Genomic DNA, 17,743 nt, shown 5'->3' with positions numbered 1-17,743 from the left:
TCACTCAAACGCCTAGCATAGTGTCGGACAAACTGCGGACACTCAGAGGCAAGGGTGGAGGGGCGTTCACAGAAGGAGGGGACGCGCTCGCGGCCACTCAAGGTACCAGCGACGGGCGCTATGCGGAAGCGCAAGGAGGGGGCGTGGCCCGCGGTCGTAAACAGCAGCACAACCAATCACTCCTTTTCACTCTGGTCACCGCCCACATCGCGCCTGCGCCGACAGTGGCGCAGTTCCTGGCGCCCGATTGATTGGCTGCCGGCCGGCGCGCGGAAGTGAGGTTGCGCAGGCGCGCTGCTTCCGCGCGGCATGGTTGTGTCTGGTGGTGTGTCGCGCTCATCCTCTGTAGTGGTTGAAGCGGTCCCAGGTTCTGTCCAGGGCTCGAGGCCCTCCTGCTCGGGATGTTCCCGGAACTCAATCACCTTCTGAACACCACCCCTGACAGGGCGGCACAGGTAAGATGTCGCGTGTCGGAAAGAAAGCGGGGTCTGGGAGCGGGGTGGAAGCTTGCGTTCCTGGATGTAGCGCAGCCGACCCCGTGGGAAAGGCTCGACGTCGGCCGGCGCGGGGCGCCTGGGCGCTGTGGTGGGCGCTGGGGCGGGCGGCCTGGGCCTGCGGGAGGGCGCCTGGACCTTCTCGCGCGCCGTCACACGCCGGCCGCACCTTACGAGCCCAGGGAGAGGGCCCGATCGTTGCACTGGCCTACGTTCCACTGACGTGCACCCGGGAGCCCTGTGCGCGCTCCCTGGGCGTAGGGTGGCCCCGGCGCCCAGAGGAGATTGCGGATCGGGCCGGCGAGGAGAGGAGAGTCTGACTCTCATCTTTGGATTAGCTTTTTAATCGCCCCGAGTCTTCGTCTCGCCGGGGAGCGCTCGCAGGCGCCAGTGAAAGCTGCTGCTTGTGGACTTTCTCCTCACCGTCTCTAACCGTGCTGCTCGCGGCTGCCGGCAGCTCACGTTCGTTGCAAAGTCCGCCTTCCGTCCCACAGTCTCGCTGCTCGGTTTTCTTCGCCCTCCTTCCTGCCCTCTGGGGCACTTTGCTTCAGTTTTGTGTACTTCCTTGTTTCTGTTTGTTCATGGGAAAGAATCTTTAGAAATCTTGCCCATTTTTGGCCCAGAATTACGTCTCCCAGGACGTTACGTTTCCCTAACCTTTGTCCTTCTAATGACATGGTAAGCTCCTCTGGGCAGCCACCGATACTGTGTGTAAATCCTTTTTCTGTAAATCTTTTTATGACCCCCATAGTGCCAGGCAGAGCGAGTAACTTTAAGTAGATCCATGTGGATTTTAGTTGTCCAGCCGTTCTATTCTATCCAGGGCTGCAGGTGGCTCTGGTTACCTTGCCACCTCCCAAGTCCACAGCCCAGGGCCACAGCAAGAGAGTGGAGGGTGGAAGTGGGCAAGAGTTTACACTGGTGAATGAAAGCGCTGGCAATCTAGGCTTGGTAGTGTGGTCTTTCATATTTTATAAGTGAACAAAACTAAAACCCAGAGAAAAGGCACTTGTCTAACGTCACACAGCACGAGGTGGCCAGTCTGATACCTCTTGATCCTGACCTTCCCTGCAGTTTGCTGATGGGGAAGCAGAGTGGCTGGAGCTGGGCAGCCAGGCACTGCAGAGACCGTTTTTGGAGGTCTTTCCAGGGCTCTTGGTGATCAGAGCTGGGCTTGAAGCCATGTCCAGAGCCAATGCTAGGAGGAGACCTTGTTGAAGGTCTCTGCCAACAGCTGCCTCTTCCATCTCCCCACCCCACAGGACAGAACTGGAGTAGGAATTAGAAATAGGGAGGAAGCTGGATCAGATGACCTTTTTGAAGGTCCCTTCCAGTCCTGATAATCAGATTTTCCTTGAAGCCTGATAGTAAAAATGCCCTTTGTTCAGAATCTAATTTTTCCCAAGACCATTCCCTGAGCTACTAGGGTGAGGAATGAGGAAAAGAAAGGGGTTTTATTCTTATTGAAAAAATATAATTTCCAGGTGTAGGAATTAAGGGGTGGATGCAGTTGATCAGTTTTCTGCACTCACCTGCACAGGGAGTCTAATTCACTTTTTTGTATTTCTTTCTTAACTTTTAGGGGAAACTGACTCTTCTCTGTGATGCCAAGACAGATGGCAGTTTCCTTGTGCACCACTTTCTTTCCTTCTACCTCAAAGGTATGGGACTCATCAAAAAAGAAATCTGAGACTGAAAAAAAAATCGAAAACATGCTTCAGGGAACAATAAAGAAGATTTACAAGCCAAGGTTTTAATGTTTGGATAGGCAAAGGGCTATTTTACTAGACAACAGATTACTGGATCGCTTTGTTCCATTTCTCAACCCTGCCATGGAATGATATGTGCTCACTGTGTTCCCATCCTTCATACCCTTTTTCACCCACTGCACTGGCAGCTCCCTCCCTGAGGTCTTTATGTGGCCTCTTGATTTGGTTGCTTCTTGGGTCTTGTGGATCTTGAGGTCTCTCAGAGATTTTCCCTACTGATAGCTTTGGCCAGGCACTGGATGCTTCCTAAAGATCATAGAGAAGGAAATGGCATGGACACTGCAATTTATATTTGGAAATAGATTAGAAGGACAGACTCATTTATCAGCTGGTTCATCTGGAACATCTGTTTTGCCAGGCTGGATATGAGGTAGACCTTTAGCACTCTTAGTCATAATTACAGTTTTGATAGTGATTTTCTTTTTCAGTTGATGTAACCTCTTGACATCAACATAGAGAGATTAAGAGAATCTGCAGATTAATTATTAGAATGAATAAGTCTCAGCAGGTAGCCAGAGCCTCGTGTGCTCTCCTTAGATCCTCTTTGTATGTAAGATTAGTTTAAATTATCAATTGTATGGAATGGGTGTGGCTCAAGTGGTTGAGCTCCTGCCTCCCACATGGGAGACCCTGGGTTCAGTTCCCAGTGCCTCCTGAAAAACCAAAAAGGAACAACCAGCAAAACAAATGAAAAAATCAACTCAGGGAAGCCAGTGTGGCTCCGTGTTCGAGTGCCAACTTCCACATACAAGGTCTTGGGATCCCCAGCTCCTGGTACCAAAAAAAAAATCAATTTTATTCCTATTGTATTCCTGTACACTGGCTACAATTAGAAAATACAATTTTGAAGATTAAGTGAAATAAGCCAGAGACAAAAGGGTCAAGTGTTGAACAATTCCACTTCTATGAAATAGCTTGAATGAGCAAATTTATAGATACAGAAAGTAGATAAGGGTCATCAGAGGCTGAGGGAAGAGGGAATGAGGAGTTATTACTTAATGGATACAGAATTATTTTTCTGGGTGATGATAAATTTTGGTAAGGGATGGTGGTAATGGTAGCACAACATTGTAAGTGTGATGAATGCCAGTGAATCATACACTTAAAAATGGTTAAAATGGGAAATTTTTTATTATATATAGATGTTACCACAATTTTAAAAATCAGAAAATTTATCTGACTGAAGAAGTATGTCTCAAAATCAATGAAATAAGTTGTAACTGTTAGATAAGAAGGAAAAAAACCCAGCAACTGCATTTTCTAATCAAGATGGGTCTCAGGTTGCAAGGCCTCTGGTTCTGGTGTGCAAAGGTTCGAAGCATATAAGACTGGTTTTCAACAGAAGTTGTGTTAAAAATCAAGTTCTTTTGTTTTCTAGCTAATTGTAAAGTCTGCTTCGTGGCACTCATCCAGTCCTTCAGTCACTACAATATCGTCGGACAGAAGCTGGTAAATATTTTAGACCCCTGTGGGGTGGGGGGTCCTGAGGGCGTGCCTTGTGTGTGAGCATGGCTAAGGCTGGGCTTGCCTGTTGGCATTCTAGAGAAGTTAACAAAGGACAGACTAAGGAAATATTGCGTTTCCTGAGCTCTTTATCTGAAGGGCTAAGGCTGCATCTCCATAGGTCTTAATTTAGAGTTTGTAGCACCAGATGGGGTGTTTGGGGTACTAATTAATTAATTAATTAATTAATTTCTCTCCCCTTCCCCCCCACCCCAGTTGTCTGTTCTCTATGTCTATTTGCTGCGTCTTCTTTGTCCGCTTCTGTTGTCAGCGGCATGGAATCTGTGTCTCTTTTTGTTGCATCATCTTGTTGTGTCAGCTCTCCGTGTATGCGGCACCATTCCTGGGCAGGCTGCACTTTCTTTCGCGCTGGGCGGCTCTCCTTACGGGGTCCATGCCTTGCGCAGCGGGCTCCCCTACACGGGGACACCCCTGCATGGCAGGGCACTCCTTGCATGCATCAACACTGCATGTGGGCCAGCTCCATATGGGTCAAGGAGGCCCGAGGTTTGAACCGTGGACCTCCCATGTCGTAGGCGGATGCCGTAACCACTGGGCCAAGTCCGCTTCCCTGGAGTACTAATTAAACAAACTTCTCTGCTGGTTCTGGGCCAGTTAGGACAAAAACCCAGTTATTAAGAGAATTGAAATCAGGATTGTTCCTGCTGAGTTGGAGATCACAGCTTGGTCTCCCATGGTTTCACCCCAAATCTAGAGCTTGGAACTCACCTATGGGGAGAGGTGCTTTTGCTACCTTATGCACCTCATAAGATGCAGGCTGGTAAGCCTCCTGGCCTGTGACCAGGGGGACTTAGTGCCCAAAAATGGGAGCTAAAGGGAAATGACCTATTTTTTTTTTATAGATAGGCCAGCCACAGAGAGGGAGAGAAGGAACTAGGCCACCCATCAGCAGAGATCTTTAAAATCACTAGGCCAGGGAAATGGACTTGGCCCAGCGGTTAGGGCGTCCGTCTACCACATGGGAGGTCCGCGGTTCAAACCCCGGGCCTCCTTGACCCGTGTGGAGCTGGCCCAAGCGCAGTGCTGATGTGCACAAGGAGTGCCCTGCCACGCAGGGGTGTCCCCCCCTGTAGGGGAGCCCCATGCGCAAGGAGTGTGCCCCGTAAGGAGAGCCGCCCAGCACAGGAGAAAGTGCAGCCTGCCCAGGAATGGCGCCGCTCACACTTCCTGTGCCGCTGACGACAACAGAAGCGGACAAAAGAAACAAGACGCAGCAAATAGACACAGAGAACAGACAACCAGGGGAGGGGGGGAATTAAATAAATAAATAAATCTTTAAAAATAAAAAATAAAAATAAAATAAAATCACTAGGCCAAATCACTGTTCTTCTCAGATGGGGAGAAATAAACGAGGTGGTGAGATAAGGGTAGATTATTTCTCATCCTTTGCAGAGGAAGAAGTTGCTAAGGTCAGGGCATGAACTTGGAGAGAGTGGTCAGGTGAAGAATAGATGTTGCATTCCAGGTCTCTGAAATATGTGCCTATGGCCCCAGCATCTCGTCTTTCTGGTAGAGAAAGCTGTGTCCTCCTGTGTTCTGATTGGCCACTCTTTCTGTTATCTGTGAATCATCACCAGCACAGCAGGAATGGCATAGGCAGTACTGGAGCATGCACTTCCCTGCTCTTTACAGGAGTAGAGTGGTAACGAGCAAGAGCAAAGGTGATGGTCAGGAGTCTTTCTTCCTGCCAGGGACAGCTGCTGGAGTGTCTATTCTTGGATAGGGGAGAACAAGGGGCATTTGTTGCTTGAATGAGCACATGAGACCTAGTGCAGGGACGTGGGGAGCCTGAAGAGTTCCATATCACCCTGCTTCTACATGGATAGAGCAGTGGGTTGCACAATTAGAGCACGTCACCCCAGATAAAGATGTTGGAATGCAGATTCCCAGGCTCTGCTCCCAAAGTGGCTGGTTCAGTAGGTCTGTTGTGGGGTTCAGATAACTGCATTTGAATGTTTTTCAAGGGATTCTTACTCATTAAAAAACATATATGTGTGTGTTTTTCACTTTAAAAAGTTTTATTGAAGTTTATCATTCATACATGGACAAACATAAACAATAAGTGTGTAGTAAAAGTTGTGAACTTACAAAACAAACAGCATATCACGTATAGGCCTCCCACACATCTCCCCACCACCACCACCTTGCATTGTTTTGAAACAGTTGTTACAAATTATGAAAGATCATTATCAAAATACGGGTACTCTAGCCCATATCTTACATATCCCCCAACCCACCTGGTTATTAACACCCTGTATTAGCATTATATATTTGTTATAGTTCATGTGAGAATGTTCTCGTATTTGTTCCCGTAACCACAATCCAGTGAAGAACCGTATTTGAGAAGTCCCGGTCTAGAGCAGGGGTCAGTCAGCAAACTACGGCGCAGGCCCCCTGTTTTTGTAAATAGACTGTTGAGTTTTCATGTTGTTCTGTTTCATCAGTTGTTTTTTTTTTTACTTTTAAAAATTTATTTATTTTTTTCTGTATCATTAGTTTTAACAAAGGTATCAGACTTATTGCAAACATGTTAATAACAGGGATAACTGTGTATATGTTTGGAGAGTTATATGGGAACTCTGTCTTATCTCAATGATTTTTCTATAAAACTATAACTGCTTTAATAAAGAACAGGAAATTAAATTGAAAAAAAAAAGACTTCATGTCCCCTAACACTGATGGGAGTATTTCTTCAGTTAAAGAGAAAAAGGAGAGCTTACCTGTGATCAGTTCTTATTCTGTGTTAGACAGCCTGACAAGTGTATTCTGTGAGTTATGTTATTTAAAACCTTAGAACAATCCTGAGGTCTCATGTCAGTGATGACAAAATAAGGACCACCGTTCGTGAATTCAAAGCCAAGGCCTGGCCTTCTCTCCTGCAGCGGCATTTTCCAGACTCTGATCATTCTCCCACTGGGTTATTGTTATTATTATTTTTTCTTTAAATATGCTAAACTTTGTTGAAAAGGAAACTTTGTCACTACTGTAAATTTTAAAAACCAGCATTGACCAATCATAAACGTAATATATAAATAAAAGAGGGTAAGGTTTTTTTAAGAAACTGCAACATCTGGATGTAAATGCACAACTGCAAATGGGGTGGCAGCTGTGGGCTGGAGACCCCAGGGGAGGGAGACACGGGCCGCATACTTAGAGTGGACAGGGACACGTTTGCAGGGATTAGAATGAATCCTGTGCCCTCCTGGGAGCTGGAGGGTAGCCTCTCCGATGGGTCCCCCCAGGGCACAGTAATCATTCTCCTTGTCACATTTAGGGTGTCAGCCTGACCGCTGCACGGGAGCGTGGGCAGCTTGTGTTCCTTGAAGGTCTCAAGTCGTCAGTGGACGTCTTCTTCAGGGCCCAGGAGGAGCCACACCCCCTGCAGTTCCTCAGGTGAGTGAGGCGGCAGCCCAGCCCAGAGGTGCACACCTGCTGGGTGGGCCCAGGCGAGGATTGCTGTGCTGTTCTTTCTCGTCTGGGAGGGTGGAGCTGACTGCTGGAGTCGAGACATTTCCCTGGTGTTACACAGGGCAGAGGGTGTACAGCTCTTAAAAGCCACAGCAGCGTTAGTTGCTGGGAGTAAGGCAGAACGGTGTGCTTTGCTGTTTTCCAGCCCCGGCTGCAGGGCCTTAGCACATACCTTTGCTCTGTGGTTTGATACAGAGGTCAGCAAACTACAGCCCTTGGGCTAGCCACCTGTTCTTGTAAAAAATTAAAAAAAAAAAAGTTCACTGGAACCACATCTGCTGGTTTACATGCCGGCCCTACAGCCTTTGTGCCGTGGCAGCAGAGCTGAGTGGCTGCACAAAGACCGTACGGCCTGCGTGCCTAGAAGGTTTACTGCCTGGCCCCTAAGGAAAGGCTTTGATGCCCGGTTTGGTGTTCAGCAGCACAGGCCTGCGGTTGGTTTTCCTGCTTCCTGTCCCTTGTGAGCGTGGGCTCCAAGCAGAGCTGTGTGCAGCCCCCACCTGTCTGTTACTCTTCTCCACCACAAGGGAGCCCCCAGGAACTCTCCCCTCTACCTCCGGCTCAGACACACCCATGTGCAGGGGGTGGGAGGTGGCATGGAGCCAGAAGGCCTGGTTCCCTGGCCCTGGATGCCTGCCCTTGCGTCGCTGAGCCTTGGTTTCTTCTGAGTGACGAGACTGGCTTCAGCGACCCCGTAAAACTGTGGGAAGAAGTTCTCGGTTTTTGGTGAAGATAACCCAATGACAGTGGCCCACCCTTGGAGCAGGGGGCAGTAGGACAGATGCCCTGGGCCACGTGCTCCCTTGCATTTTGAGCCTCCACCCATTGCTGGGGAATGACTTGTGAGGATCGTCACCGAGGCAGATGGAGGCAGCTAGGCCAGCTTGTGTCAGAAACAGATCAAAATGTATAGGCACCATTGCTCCTCGCTGCCAGTGTACCTGAACTGCTATTTAATTTCTTCTAGCCAGGTATGACCTCCTGGGAAGACTTCTGCATGCCCAATTCAAATTATTCTTTCAGATGTCTTTAGCTCATGGGTTGAGAGGCTGGATGGTATCCCTAAAAGGCCTCAGGGATTGTTTATTTTTGTGTCCTCCAGTTTTTGGCACAGTGATTTGTACCTAGCAGGGGTCAGTGAATATTTGAGTTTGGTAAAACTTAACACATGCATGCATGCTTTTTCTTTCCAACCAGCTTGTGAACTCTCAGGTGCCAAGGCTGAGATAAAGCTCTTTGCCTCCCTCAGCCCTTTTCTGTGGTGCTGCTTGGTCCCAGACAAACATTTGTGGAAAGAATGAGCTCTCTGGCCACTTTTGCCCCTTGTCTCCAGGGAGGCCAGTGCCCAGAGTCTGCAGCCGTTGTACGAGTTTGTGCGGGAGGCCCTGAAGCCTGTGGATGGTGACGAGGCTGTGTGGAGGTACCCGGTGCTGCTGGTGGACGACCTTAGTGTGCTGCTGAGCCTGGGCGTGGGGGCGGTGGCTGTGCTGGACTTCGTCCAGTACTGCAGAGCCACTGTGTGCTGGGAACTAAAGGTACCTTGGGGCCTGCTCTCCATGCTCCCTCCTGTGACCTCTCTCCGTTTCTTTGGGGTTTTGGCTGTACTCTGGCAGGCTTGGAAATACACCAATCCTGCTTGTCATTTCTAAAAAATACAGCCCTCAGAATTAAAGGAATGGGAAGGAGATGTGGCTCAAGCAATTAGGCTCCTGCCTACCATATGGGAGGTCTTGGGTTTGATTCCCGGGGCCTCCTGGTGAAAACAAGCTGGCCCACGCAGTGAGCTGGCCCATGTGGAGTGCTGGCCTCCATGGTGAGCTGGCACGTGCAGGAGTGCTGGCCCACGTGGCAAGCTGGCCTGCAAGGAGAGCTGGCTCAGCAAGATGAAACAACAGAAAGAGACACAGAGGAGGGAAGTGGATGTGGCTCAAGTGATAAGGCCTCTACCTACCATATGGGAGGACTCAGGTTTGATCCCTGGGGCCTCCTGGCGGGGAAAAAAAAAGAGACACAGCAGATCAGGAGCTGAGCTGGCGCAAGAGATTGAGCGCCTCTCTCCCACGCTGGAAGGTCCCAGGGTCAGTTCCTGGTGCCGCCTAAAGAGAAGACAAGCAGACATAGAAGAATGCACAGCGAGTGGACACAGAGAGCAGAGAATGGGGGAGGGGAAGGGAGAATAAATAAATCTTTGGGGAGGGTAGAATTAAAGGAATGACCCCTGCCCTTTCTTTGATGGGGCAAGCCATGTGTGGTACTGCTGCCACCCCAGCTCTGCCACACATTGCCTGTGTGACCTGGGTTGAGTTCTTAGTGTCTCCCAGTGTATTTTGCAGATTGACCCAGATAATAGGTATAGACTGCTTGAAAAATTGTGAGGCGCAATAAAAGGATATTACAGTTTTGCCAAATTATGAGGCAAAAAAATATAATTTTGCCATAATGGATTTAGTAAGTTATTGTAGAAAAACCAATAATGAGTAATAAAATAGGAATGGCAGAGGTGCCTACCTCATGGGAAGCTGACTGCAGGAATTGAGATGAAGCCTGTGCCAGCCCTCAGTAGCCACTCTTCAGTGTGGTGGTGCAGCTGGTAGGAGCTGCAGGCATTGGCAGGGTGCGGTCAGGCTGGCACGCAGAACCGTGGAGAGGTGAGCTGACTTAGCCAGCGGTGGGAATATCGAGGAATGCGTGTGTGGTACCTCCTGTGCGCAGGCCCTGCCTGGGGCTGTGTGCAGGGGATCTTCTGAGGCTGACCCGCTGGAGTTGCTGCAGAGCCAGGAGCCAGGGTAATGTGAAGAGAACAGGAGGAGGAGGACATGCAAGGGGCTTGGAGGACACAGTTAGAATGGGACTAGTCAAAGCCTCCTCCCCCAGCTCAGCTGGCTCTGACCTGCTACCACCCTCTTTTTGTAAAATAGTTGCTTTACTTTCAGTTGAAAAAACCTTGATCATAGTTAAAAAATAAAGGAAGAAAGAAAGAAGCATCACAAGGGGCACTCTAGCAAAAAGTAGTTCTCTCTCTCTCTCCAATGTGTATCCTTCCAGGGAGCCTGTGCAGTTAGGAACATATTTGCTGGCGTATTTGTTTCCTTGCCATTTTCTTCATATTACGGGCAACCTACTGTTGCCCTGTTAATTACTTCTTTTTTCATATAACAAAACACAGTATATATCAGTGTCCGTTGCCTGAAAACAGAACACGTGGCTCTGCTTTGTTCTTTTTAACAGCTGGGCAGTATTCCTTTGAAAGGACTCTTCCTTATTTAAGGCCTCCCCCTTTGCCGGGTTTGACTTTCCCTTCCACTTCTGCTTGGCTCATTCCTGCTTGTCCTTCAGGACGCAGCTCAGAGGTCCCCGTCTCTTGACCCCTCGTCCGGGCTGAGCAGGATGCCTCTTCAGCTCCCCCAGCACCCCATGCTCCCTTGTCTCATATCTCCAGGGCCTGCCTCTCTCACCTCTTTTCTCACCTCTTCTCACCAGACTGTGGGGTCTGGCACACAGTAAGTGCTTAGGAACTTTGGGTGAATTGGTGCCTGGCAGTGTGGTGGCACTTTTAATAACATTAAGGAGTTCAGGAGAGAGAGCTAATGTTGAAGACCACAGATGACCTTGGTTTTCGATCAATTGAGCTAGAAGTACAGGTTGGACATGTGGTGAAACTCGCCAGTGCATGATTGGAATTAGGGTCCTGGAGCCCAAAGGGCTCTCCCCCTTTGGGGATAGCTGGGTCTTCCCCCAAGGGGGATAGTTGCAGCAGCATAAGGTGAGAGGACGTGCAGGGAGCTGGTGAGACTGAGAAACCAGCGCTCCCTGATCCTCGTGTCCTTCTTCTTACCTGTGATGCAGGGAAACATGGTGGCCCTTGTGCATGACAGTGGAGATGCTGAGGACGAGGAGAATGACATGCTGCTGAATGGCCTCAGTCACCAGAGCCACCTAATCCTGCGGGCTGAGGGCCTGGCCACTGGATTCTGCAAGGATGTGCATGGGCAGGTACGCCGGGGACAGGGTTCCTTGCTTCTGCACCTTAGAGTCTGCATGTGGGAGGGTGCCAAGGCCGATGGGTTGCCTCTTTGGGGTGTTCCTACAGGTGGAAGGGAAACCTTAGAAGTTGTGTGCATGGAAGTCAGAGACCTGCTTCACATGGTGCTTAGTCATAGGGCCCAGTGCTGGTTTTCCGTGGTGGTCCCATTTGTGACCAAAGTGGAGCCCTCCTAAGGAGGGGACAGCTGTCCGGAGTGGAATGCAGAGGCTGTGCTGTTAGGTGACAGCAGGCTTCCTCTGCAGGACTGCTGCAGGCTTTGGATGTTCAGATCCATGCTAGTCCTTTATAAGGAGAGACTCGGGGAGGCTGTACCCATGAACTGGGGTTGCTGCTGTCCCCAGTCACCTCTGCAGAGCCCTGCCCTGGGAGAGGGTCGGATTCTACCCCTGTAAGGTGATGTGGCTCTCTCCTTTCTGAAACTTCTCCAGAGCCTCCACCACAGCTTCCAGCTTATCTTCATGTCAACCATCCTGACCAGTACAGGTGGGTGGGAGGTTGCCCAGAGCCATTCAGAGGCGAGTCTGGGGGTAAAACAAATGAGCCAGCCCAGAAATGCCGTGCTGGTGGTGCCTGTGGGCCCCGTGTCAGGAGACGGTCTGTGGCAGCCTGTGGCCTGTTTCTGACGCATTTCAGTCAGTGGAAGCAGCATTAAACCTTCCTGAGCTTTGAATTTGAATGTGCAAAATTTAAGGTGTTGATTTGCAAAATCAATCTAGCCAAGAAGTTCAGAACCACACATAGAAAAAAGACCAAGGGAAGTACACAAAGTACTTGAAGGATTTTTCTCTGGGCAATTTCTTTTCTTTTACTTTCTTTCGATCTTCACGTTTTCTGTAATGAGCAAATAGCACAATTATAATGGAGGGAGACATCTTTATTTTTAGTTAGCTGGTAATAAGTAGGCTTGTTTTAGAAGTCAGGCCCATCACCAGGGCACACCTAACTGTAGTCTCCTCACGCCTTGGTTTACTCTTTGGAGGAGGCAGGCTGGAGCAGGTCCTGGGCGCCTGCTCCTCTTCCGTTCTTCTCCCTGTCTCTGCAGCTAAGGATCCTGTGGAGGGGACCATCGCAGCCCACAGCCCAGCAGGACCGGAGCGTCACTTACCAGTACAAGATACAGGACAAGAACGTTTCCTTTTTTGCCAGAGGAATGTCTCCTGCTGTTCTGTGACCTGATTTAGGGGCAGCTGAAACTACCTTGAGCTATTTTTGGAATGGACCTTTACGCCTTGGCGGGGTATTCAGGCTGGACCGGCAGGCTTCTCTGACCCACGGCTGTCGGGTGGTGTTGGGCCCTGTTCAGAAAACACGATGAGAGAGCGCAGCGCTGTGTCTGCTGGGAGAGAGGCTGGATGTTGAATCCTGTTGAGAGAGGTCCTTTAGCGCCTTCGTGTAACTATGCTCTGGTCCCAGCTGCCTGTTTTCGGTGATTATGCCTTTCAGAGCCAGAGTGTGTGTGAGTGGGACTGCCAGCCAGGAGGCGGGCCCAGGTGGCAGTGTCCAAGGTGACAACAAGGATAAGCATCACGGCTTTTTAATTTTCACCTTCATCCTGAAAGAGTGTTTTCCACTTGAGTCCAGTAGGGAGGTGTGGACGCGCGTCCAGGCTGTGGAGCCGGCTGGAGGAGATGGGGCCTGGCTCCAGTCCCACACTCGCTGCTGACCAGCAGGGGAGCCAGAGGCGAGCTCCCTGCCCAGCTTGGACCTTCAGGTCCTCCTTTTTCTCCCATCCTTGCCTGTACACCAGCAGGGCCTGCCGCGGGCCTACTGCTGTCAGCCTGCCGGGCCTGCCGCTGTGGGCTTGGCACCATGGGCCTCCCGCCGTGGGCCTGCCGCCGTGGGCCTGCCGGGCCTGTACTGTGGGCCCGCCGGGCCTGTACTGTGGGCCCGCCAGGCCTGTACCGTGGGCCTGCCACGGGAGCCTTGCCTCCGAGGACCCCATGCAGGGACGGGTGCATGGCCTTGGCCAGAGGCCTCCCAGGCAGCACGGACCCTTGGCGAGGACCCATGCCTCCCTCACCTGTGAAGAGCACGGGACTGAGCTTCTGCCCCAGCACCCTGTAGATGGCCATTTGTCACGCAGCCTCTCAGAGTGGACACCAGGGGTTCTCCTAAAATGGGTTTTGTTGTATGTATTTTGTGCCACAATGAATGTGATTTTAAAAATAAATAAAATGAGAAAAAAACACTGCAGTGCACTAAGCAATTTTATATTTGCTGTTTAACTTTTTACATTTTTTAGTCTTTGTGAAAGGAGCTATCACCTGCCTCCCCCCACTGCAGCTATACCGACTGTTTTTTACTGGCCATTCTACTGAAATAGTAGCTGCTTACCTCAAGGTACTGTGGACCTGAGTATTTTGAGGTAATAGAATATTTGCAATTTATGAATGTTGGTAACTTAGGGGAAAGTAGTAATTAAAGAGTCTAATGATTCTTTTATTATACTTGAGTGTTCATGAAAGCTTCATATGAGCATCAGTTCTTGGAAGGCAATGTTTTTCACACGATATGAATGTTGCTATTATATTTGTTCACATAACATATTTTCCCTGAACCTTTCATGTCTGATGGCTTCATAGCATTTTATGATGTCCATAGACTTTAATTTGCTTAGCTGTTCTCTGGCTACGCAAGTTCCAGTTTTTACCATTATAAATTTTGCTATTATGAATTTTATGTGCTATACCTATTTGCCGGGGCAGGTACTTATTTCCTTAGAAGAGTCATTTATTCATTCAACAAATACCGAGCACTTTCTATATTGCAGGCTGCTCTAGTCACTCGGGATGGCAGTGACAACAGATGTCTGCCCTCGTGGAGCTGACATTCTATAGGGGAGAAAATTAACAAAATTGAGAAGTAAAGTATGCAGAGCATTAGACCACGATAGTGCTCTAAAGTAGGGGAGGGGGGTGGGGGGTATATGGGGACCTCATATTTTCTGAATGTAATAAAAAAAAATAATTAAAAAAATAGATAAATAAAGTAAGGGAGGCATCTATGAAAAGTAAGGGGTATGAAAGTTTGGAGTCTACTCCCTGAAGTAGAGTTTCTGAATTAAAGCATGGACCAGCCCTCACATGTTCTAGGCTGTTCTTTAGAGTAATGGAGCCACTTAACAGTGCTATACAGGTTTTCCTCCACCAACTTGGGATTAATTTATGTTTCATTAATTTAATAGTCATGCAAAGTTGTGTGAAAACGGACTTCTTAGTGAATAGATTGTAGTTTTCTGTCTGTATTTTCCCATGGGTACAGAATCTGTTCCACACTCTTGATCACTTATCAATTATTTTATCAGTATCTTTATGGATTTTTTTACATTGATTTGTAAAAAAATTTTTTTTTAAGATTTATTTTTTATTTATTTCTCTCCCCTTCTGCTCTCTGTGTCCATTCACTGTGTGTTCTTCTGTGTCCACTTATATTCTTGTCAGCAGCACTGGAAATCTTATCTCTTTTTGTTGCATCATCTTGCTGCGTCAGCTCTCCATGTGTGTGACACCATTCCTGGGCAGGCTGCACTTTTTTCCCGCTGGGTGGCTCTCCTTACGGGGTGTACTCCTTGTGTGTGGGGCTCCCCTATGCGGGGGACACCTCTGCGTGGCAGGGCACTCCTTGCGTGCGCATCAGCACCGCGCACGGGCCAGCTCATCACATGGGTCACGAGGCCCTGGGTTTGAACCCTGGACCTCCCATGTGGTAGGCGGATGCTCTATCTGTTGAGCCAAATCTGCTTCCCTATAAAACATTTTATCTTCAGAAACATTTGTTTTGCATTTGGATATTTATTAGTTTAAGAAGTATTTGTAGAACACTTGTTTATTTAAGGGATTATAAAGATAAAGCAGACAACAGTGCTAAAAGCACCTGCTGCAGTCTAATGGGGAATAGAAAGCACGAACCTAAGTATTGTGCTGCAGTGGAGGACAGGAGTAGGGCTGTGCAAATGGGCAGGTGAGAGGAGGCTGGTGTTTGCACCTAGGACCAGTTAGACCTCCCTCACTGTTTTCAGTTGGGGGAGCAGAGAATTGGGGAAGAATTTATGGTGGCGATGCTATTTGCACAAGACCTGGGAATGTTCCTGTTTGGTCTCTGATGGTATTTTAGTTCTTCAGAACTCAGAAACGTTCCTCCTCAATCTCTGAGCCCCCATTTGTAGGAGTTCAGCCAATTTTGAATTCTGTAGATGTTCTCAGCCTCGAGTGAATGGCAATGTTTATCCTGTGAGCATGGTAACACTTCTGCTTTTTGAGTTTTGAGTCCCTTTACTGTCTCGTTGGTATTTGTCATATTTTCTACAACCTGCTCTTTATGTTATGCTTGCTAAGTTTTTTTATTATTATTGTGATATTATGGCCACTATGTTTTTGAGTGAGGATGACCATTAATTTGTGTGTGTGTGTGAGAGATCCTGGTCAAGTGTGAGGAACGGAACAATACATGCCTCCTAGACTATGTTAAAGAGCTAATCTTTTTATGCTTTGAAATTCTTAATGCTTTTTATTCCAGTCTAGGACTTGAATTTGGCAAAGTCAGGTAACTTTTGGGGGGTAATTAAAATAATTTTTTTGTTATTGGTCTGTATTTATGGTTCCTTTTTCTGTTGTGCCACTTTTAATACAGTTTCTTTTGGAAAGAGTTATCCATTCTGTTTATCTGAACAAATATTTATCTGAACAAATATTGCATATATGCAATAAGAGAGTTGTATCCAGAATATTTTTTAAAAAGATTTATTTATTTATTTATTTAATTACCCCCCTCCCCCGGTTGTCTGTTCTCTGTGTCTATTTGCTGCGTCTTGTTTCTTTGTCCGCTTCCGTTGTTGTCAGCAGCACGGCAAGTATGGGCGGCACCATTCCTGGGCAGGCTGCACTTTCTTTCGCGCTGGGCAGCTCTCCTTACGTGTGGCGCTCCCCTACGTGGGGGACACCCCTGCGTGGCAGGGCATTCCTTGCGCGCATCAGCGCTGCGCATGGGCCAGCTCCACCCGGGTCATGGAGGCCCGGGGTTTGAACTGCGGACCTCCCGTGTGATAGACGGACGCCCTAACCACTGGGCCAAGTCCGTTACCCTCTATCCAGAATATTTAACTCAATAAGTTCTGTATTCAGAATGTTACAACTTGATCAGAAGACAAATAACCCACTTAAAAAAGTGGGCAAAAGATTTGAATGGACATTTCACCAAAGTAGGCATGGAAATGGCTAATAAGCACAGGAAAAGATGCCCAACATCACTAGTTATTAGGGAAATGCAAATTATTAACCATGATACCACTACATTGCCAATAAAATGAAAGTGTTGGGAAGCAGACTTGGCCCAGTGGTTAGGGCTTCCGTCTACCACATGGGAGGTCCAAGGTTCAAACCCCGGGCCTCCTTGACCCGTGTGGAGCTGGCCCATGCACAGTGCTGATGTGCGCAAGGAGCGCCATGCCACGCAGGGGTGTCCCCCGCGTAGGGGAGCCCTACGCGCAAGGAGTGCACCCTGTAAGGAGAGCCGCCCAGCACGAAAGAAAGTGCAGCCTGCCCAGGAATGGCACTGTACACACAGAGAGCTGACACAACAAGATGACACAACAAAAACAGATTCCCATGCTGCTGACAACAGAAGTGGACAAAGAAGAACACGCAACAAATGGACACAGAACAGACAACTGGGGCGGGGGGGGGGGAAGGGGAGAGAAATAAATAAAAAGAAAATGTTAGTAAGGATGTAGAGAAATTGGAACACTCATATATTGCAAGTGAGAATGTAAAAATGGTGCAGCCACTTTGAAAATCATTTGACAGTTTCTTAAAATGTTAAACATAAATTTACCACATGACCTACCCCTTCCACTCCTAGGTATCCACCCAAAAGAAATGAAAAGGTGTCTGCACAAAGAAATTTTACATGAGTGTTCATAGTAGCATTATTCACAATAGCCAAACAGTGGAAACTACCCAAATGTCCATCAACAAATGAATGGGTAAACAAAATGTGATGTATCCATATAATGGAATACTACTCAGCAATAAAAAGGAACAAACTATACTGATGCATGCTATATCGTGGCTAAACCTCAAAAACATTACACCAAATAAAAAAGACCATTTATTTGATGATTCCATTTATATGAGATGTCCAGAAAAGGCAAATCTGTAGAGAACAGAAGATAAGTGGTTGCCTAATGCTAGGATGGGATTGGAAAGTGACTACACTAGGTTTCTTTTTGGGATGCTCACTGCACTATACATTTACTAAAAAAATTTTTCAGTTGAACTTTTAAAGCAGGTAAATTTTATGGTACTTATATCTACCAAGGTTAGGATCCTGACTCCACTTACCAGCTGAAGCGTCACCCATCAGAGCAGTTCTGCTTTACTTACAAAAGCGCCGCCCCCCCCCATTTAAGTGTTTTAAGGTAACATATTTTTCACTCACATTATGTA

At 48.1% G+C, this 17,743-nt stretch overlaps 1 protein-coding gene across 1 annotated transcript; it reads left to right on the top strand.

The window, feature by feature from the left end:
• Nucleotides 1–277: 277 nt before the first annotated feature.
• ELP6 (elongator acetyltransferase complex subunit 6) lies at nt 278–13,488 on the top strand. The gene is made up of 7 exons (XM_004449720.5): nt 278–455; nt 2,077–2,155; nt 3,642–3,712; nt 7,062–7,180; nt 8,589–8,790; nt 11,102–11,248; nt 12,343–13,488. Exons 1-7 carry the CDS (start codon nt 402–404, stop codon nt 12,469–12,471), a joined length of 801 nt encoding a protein of 266 aa, XP_004449777.2. The 5' UTR covers nt 278–401; the 3' UTR covers nt 12,472–13,488.
• The last annotated feature ends 4,255 nt before the right edge of the window (nt 13,489–17,743 follow it).

The sequence above is a fragment of the Dasypus novemcinctus genome, chromosome 26, assembly GCF_030445035.2.
Source record: "Dasypus novemcinctus isolate mDasNov1 chromosome 26, mDasNov1.1.hap2, whole genome shotgun sequence".
NCBI classification, from domain to species: Eukaryota; Metazoa; Chordata; class Mammalia; order Cingulata; family Dasypodidae; genus Dasypus; species Dasypus novemcinctus.
This window is presented reverse-complemented; position numbering and strand designations above follow the sequence as displayed.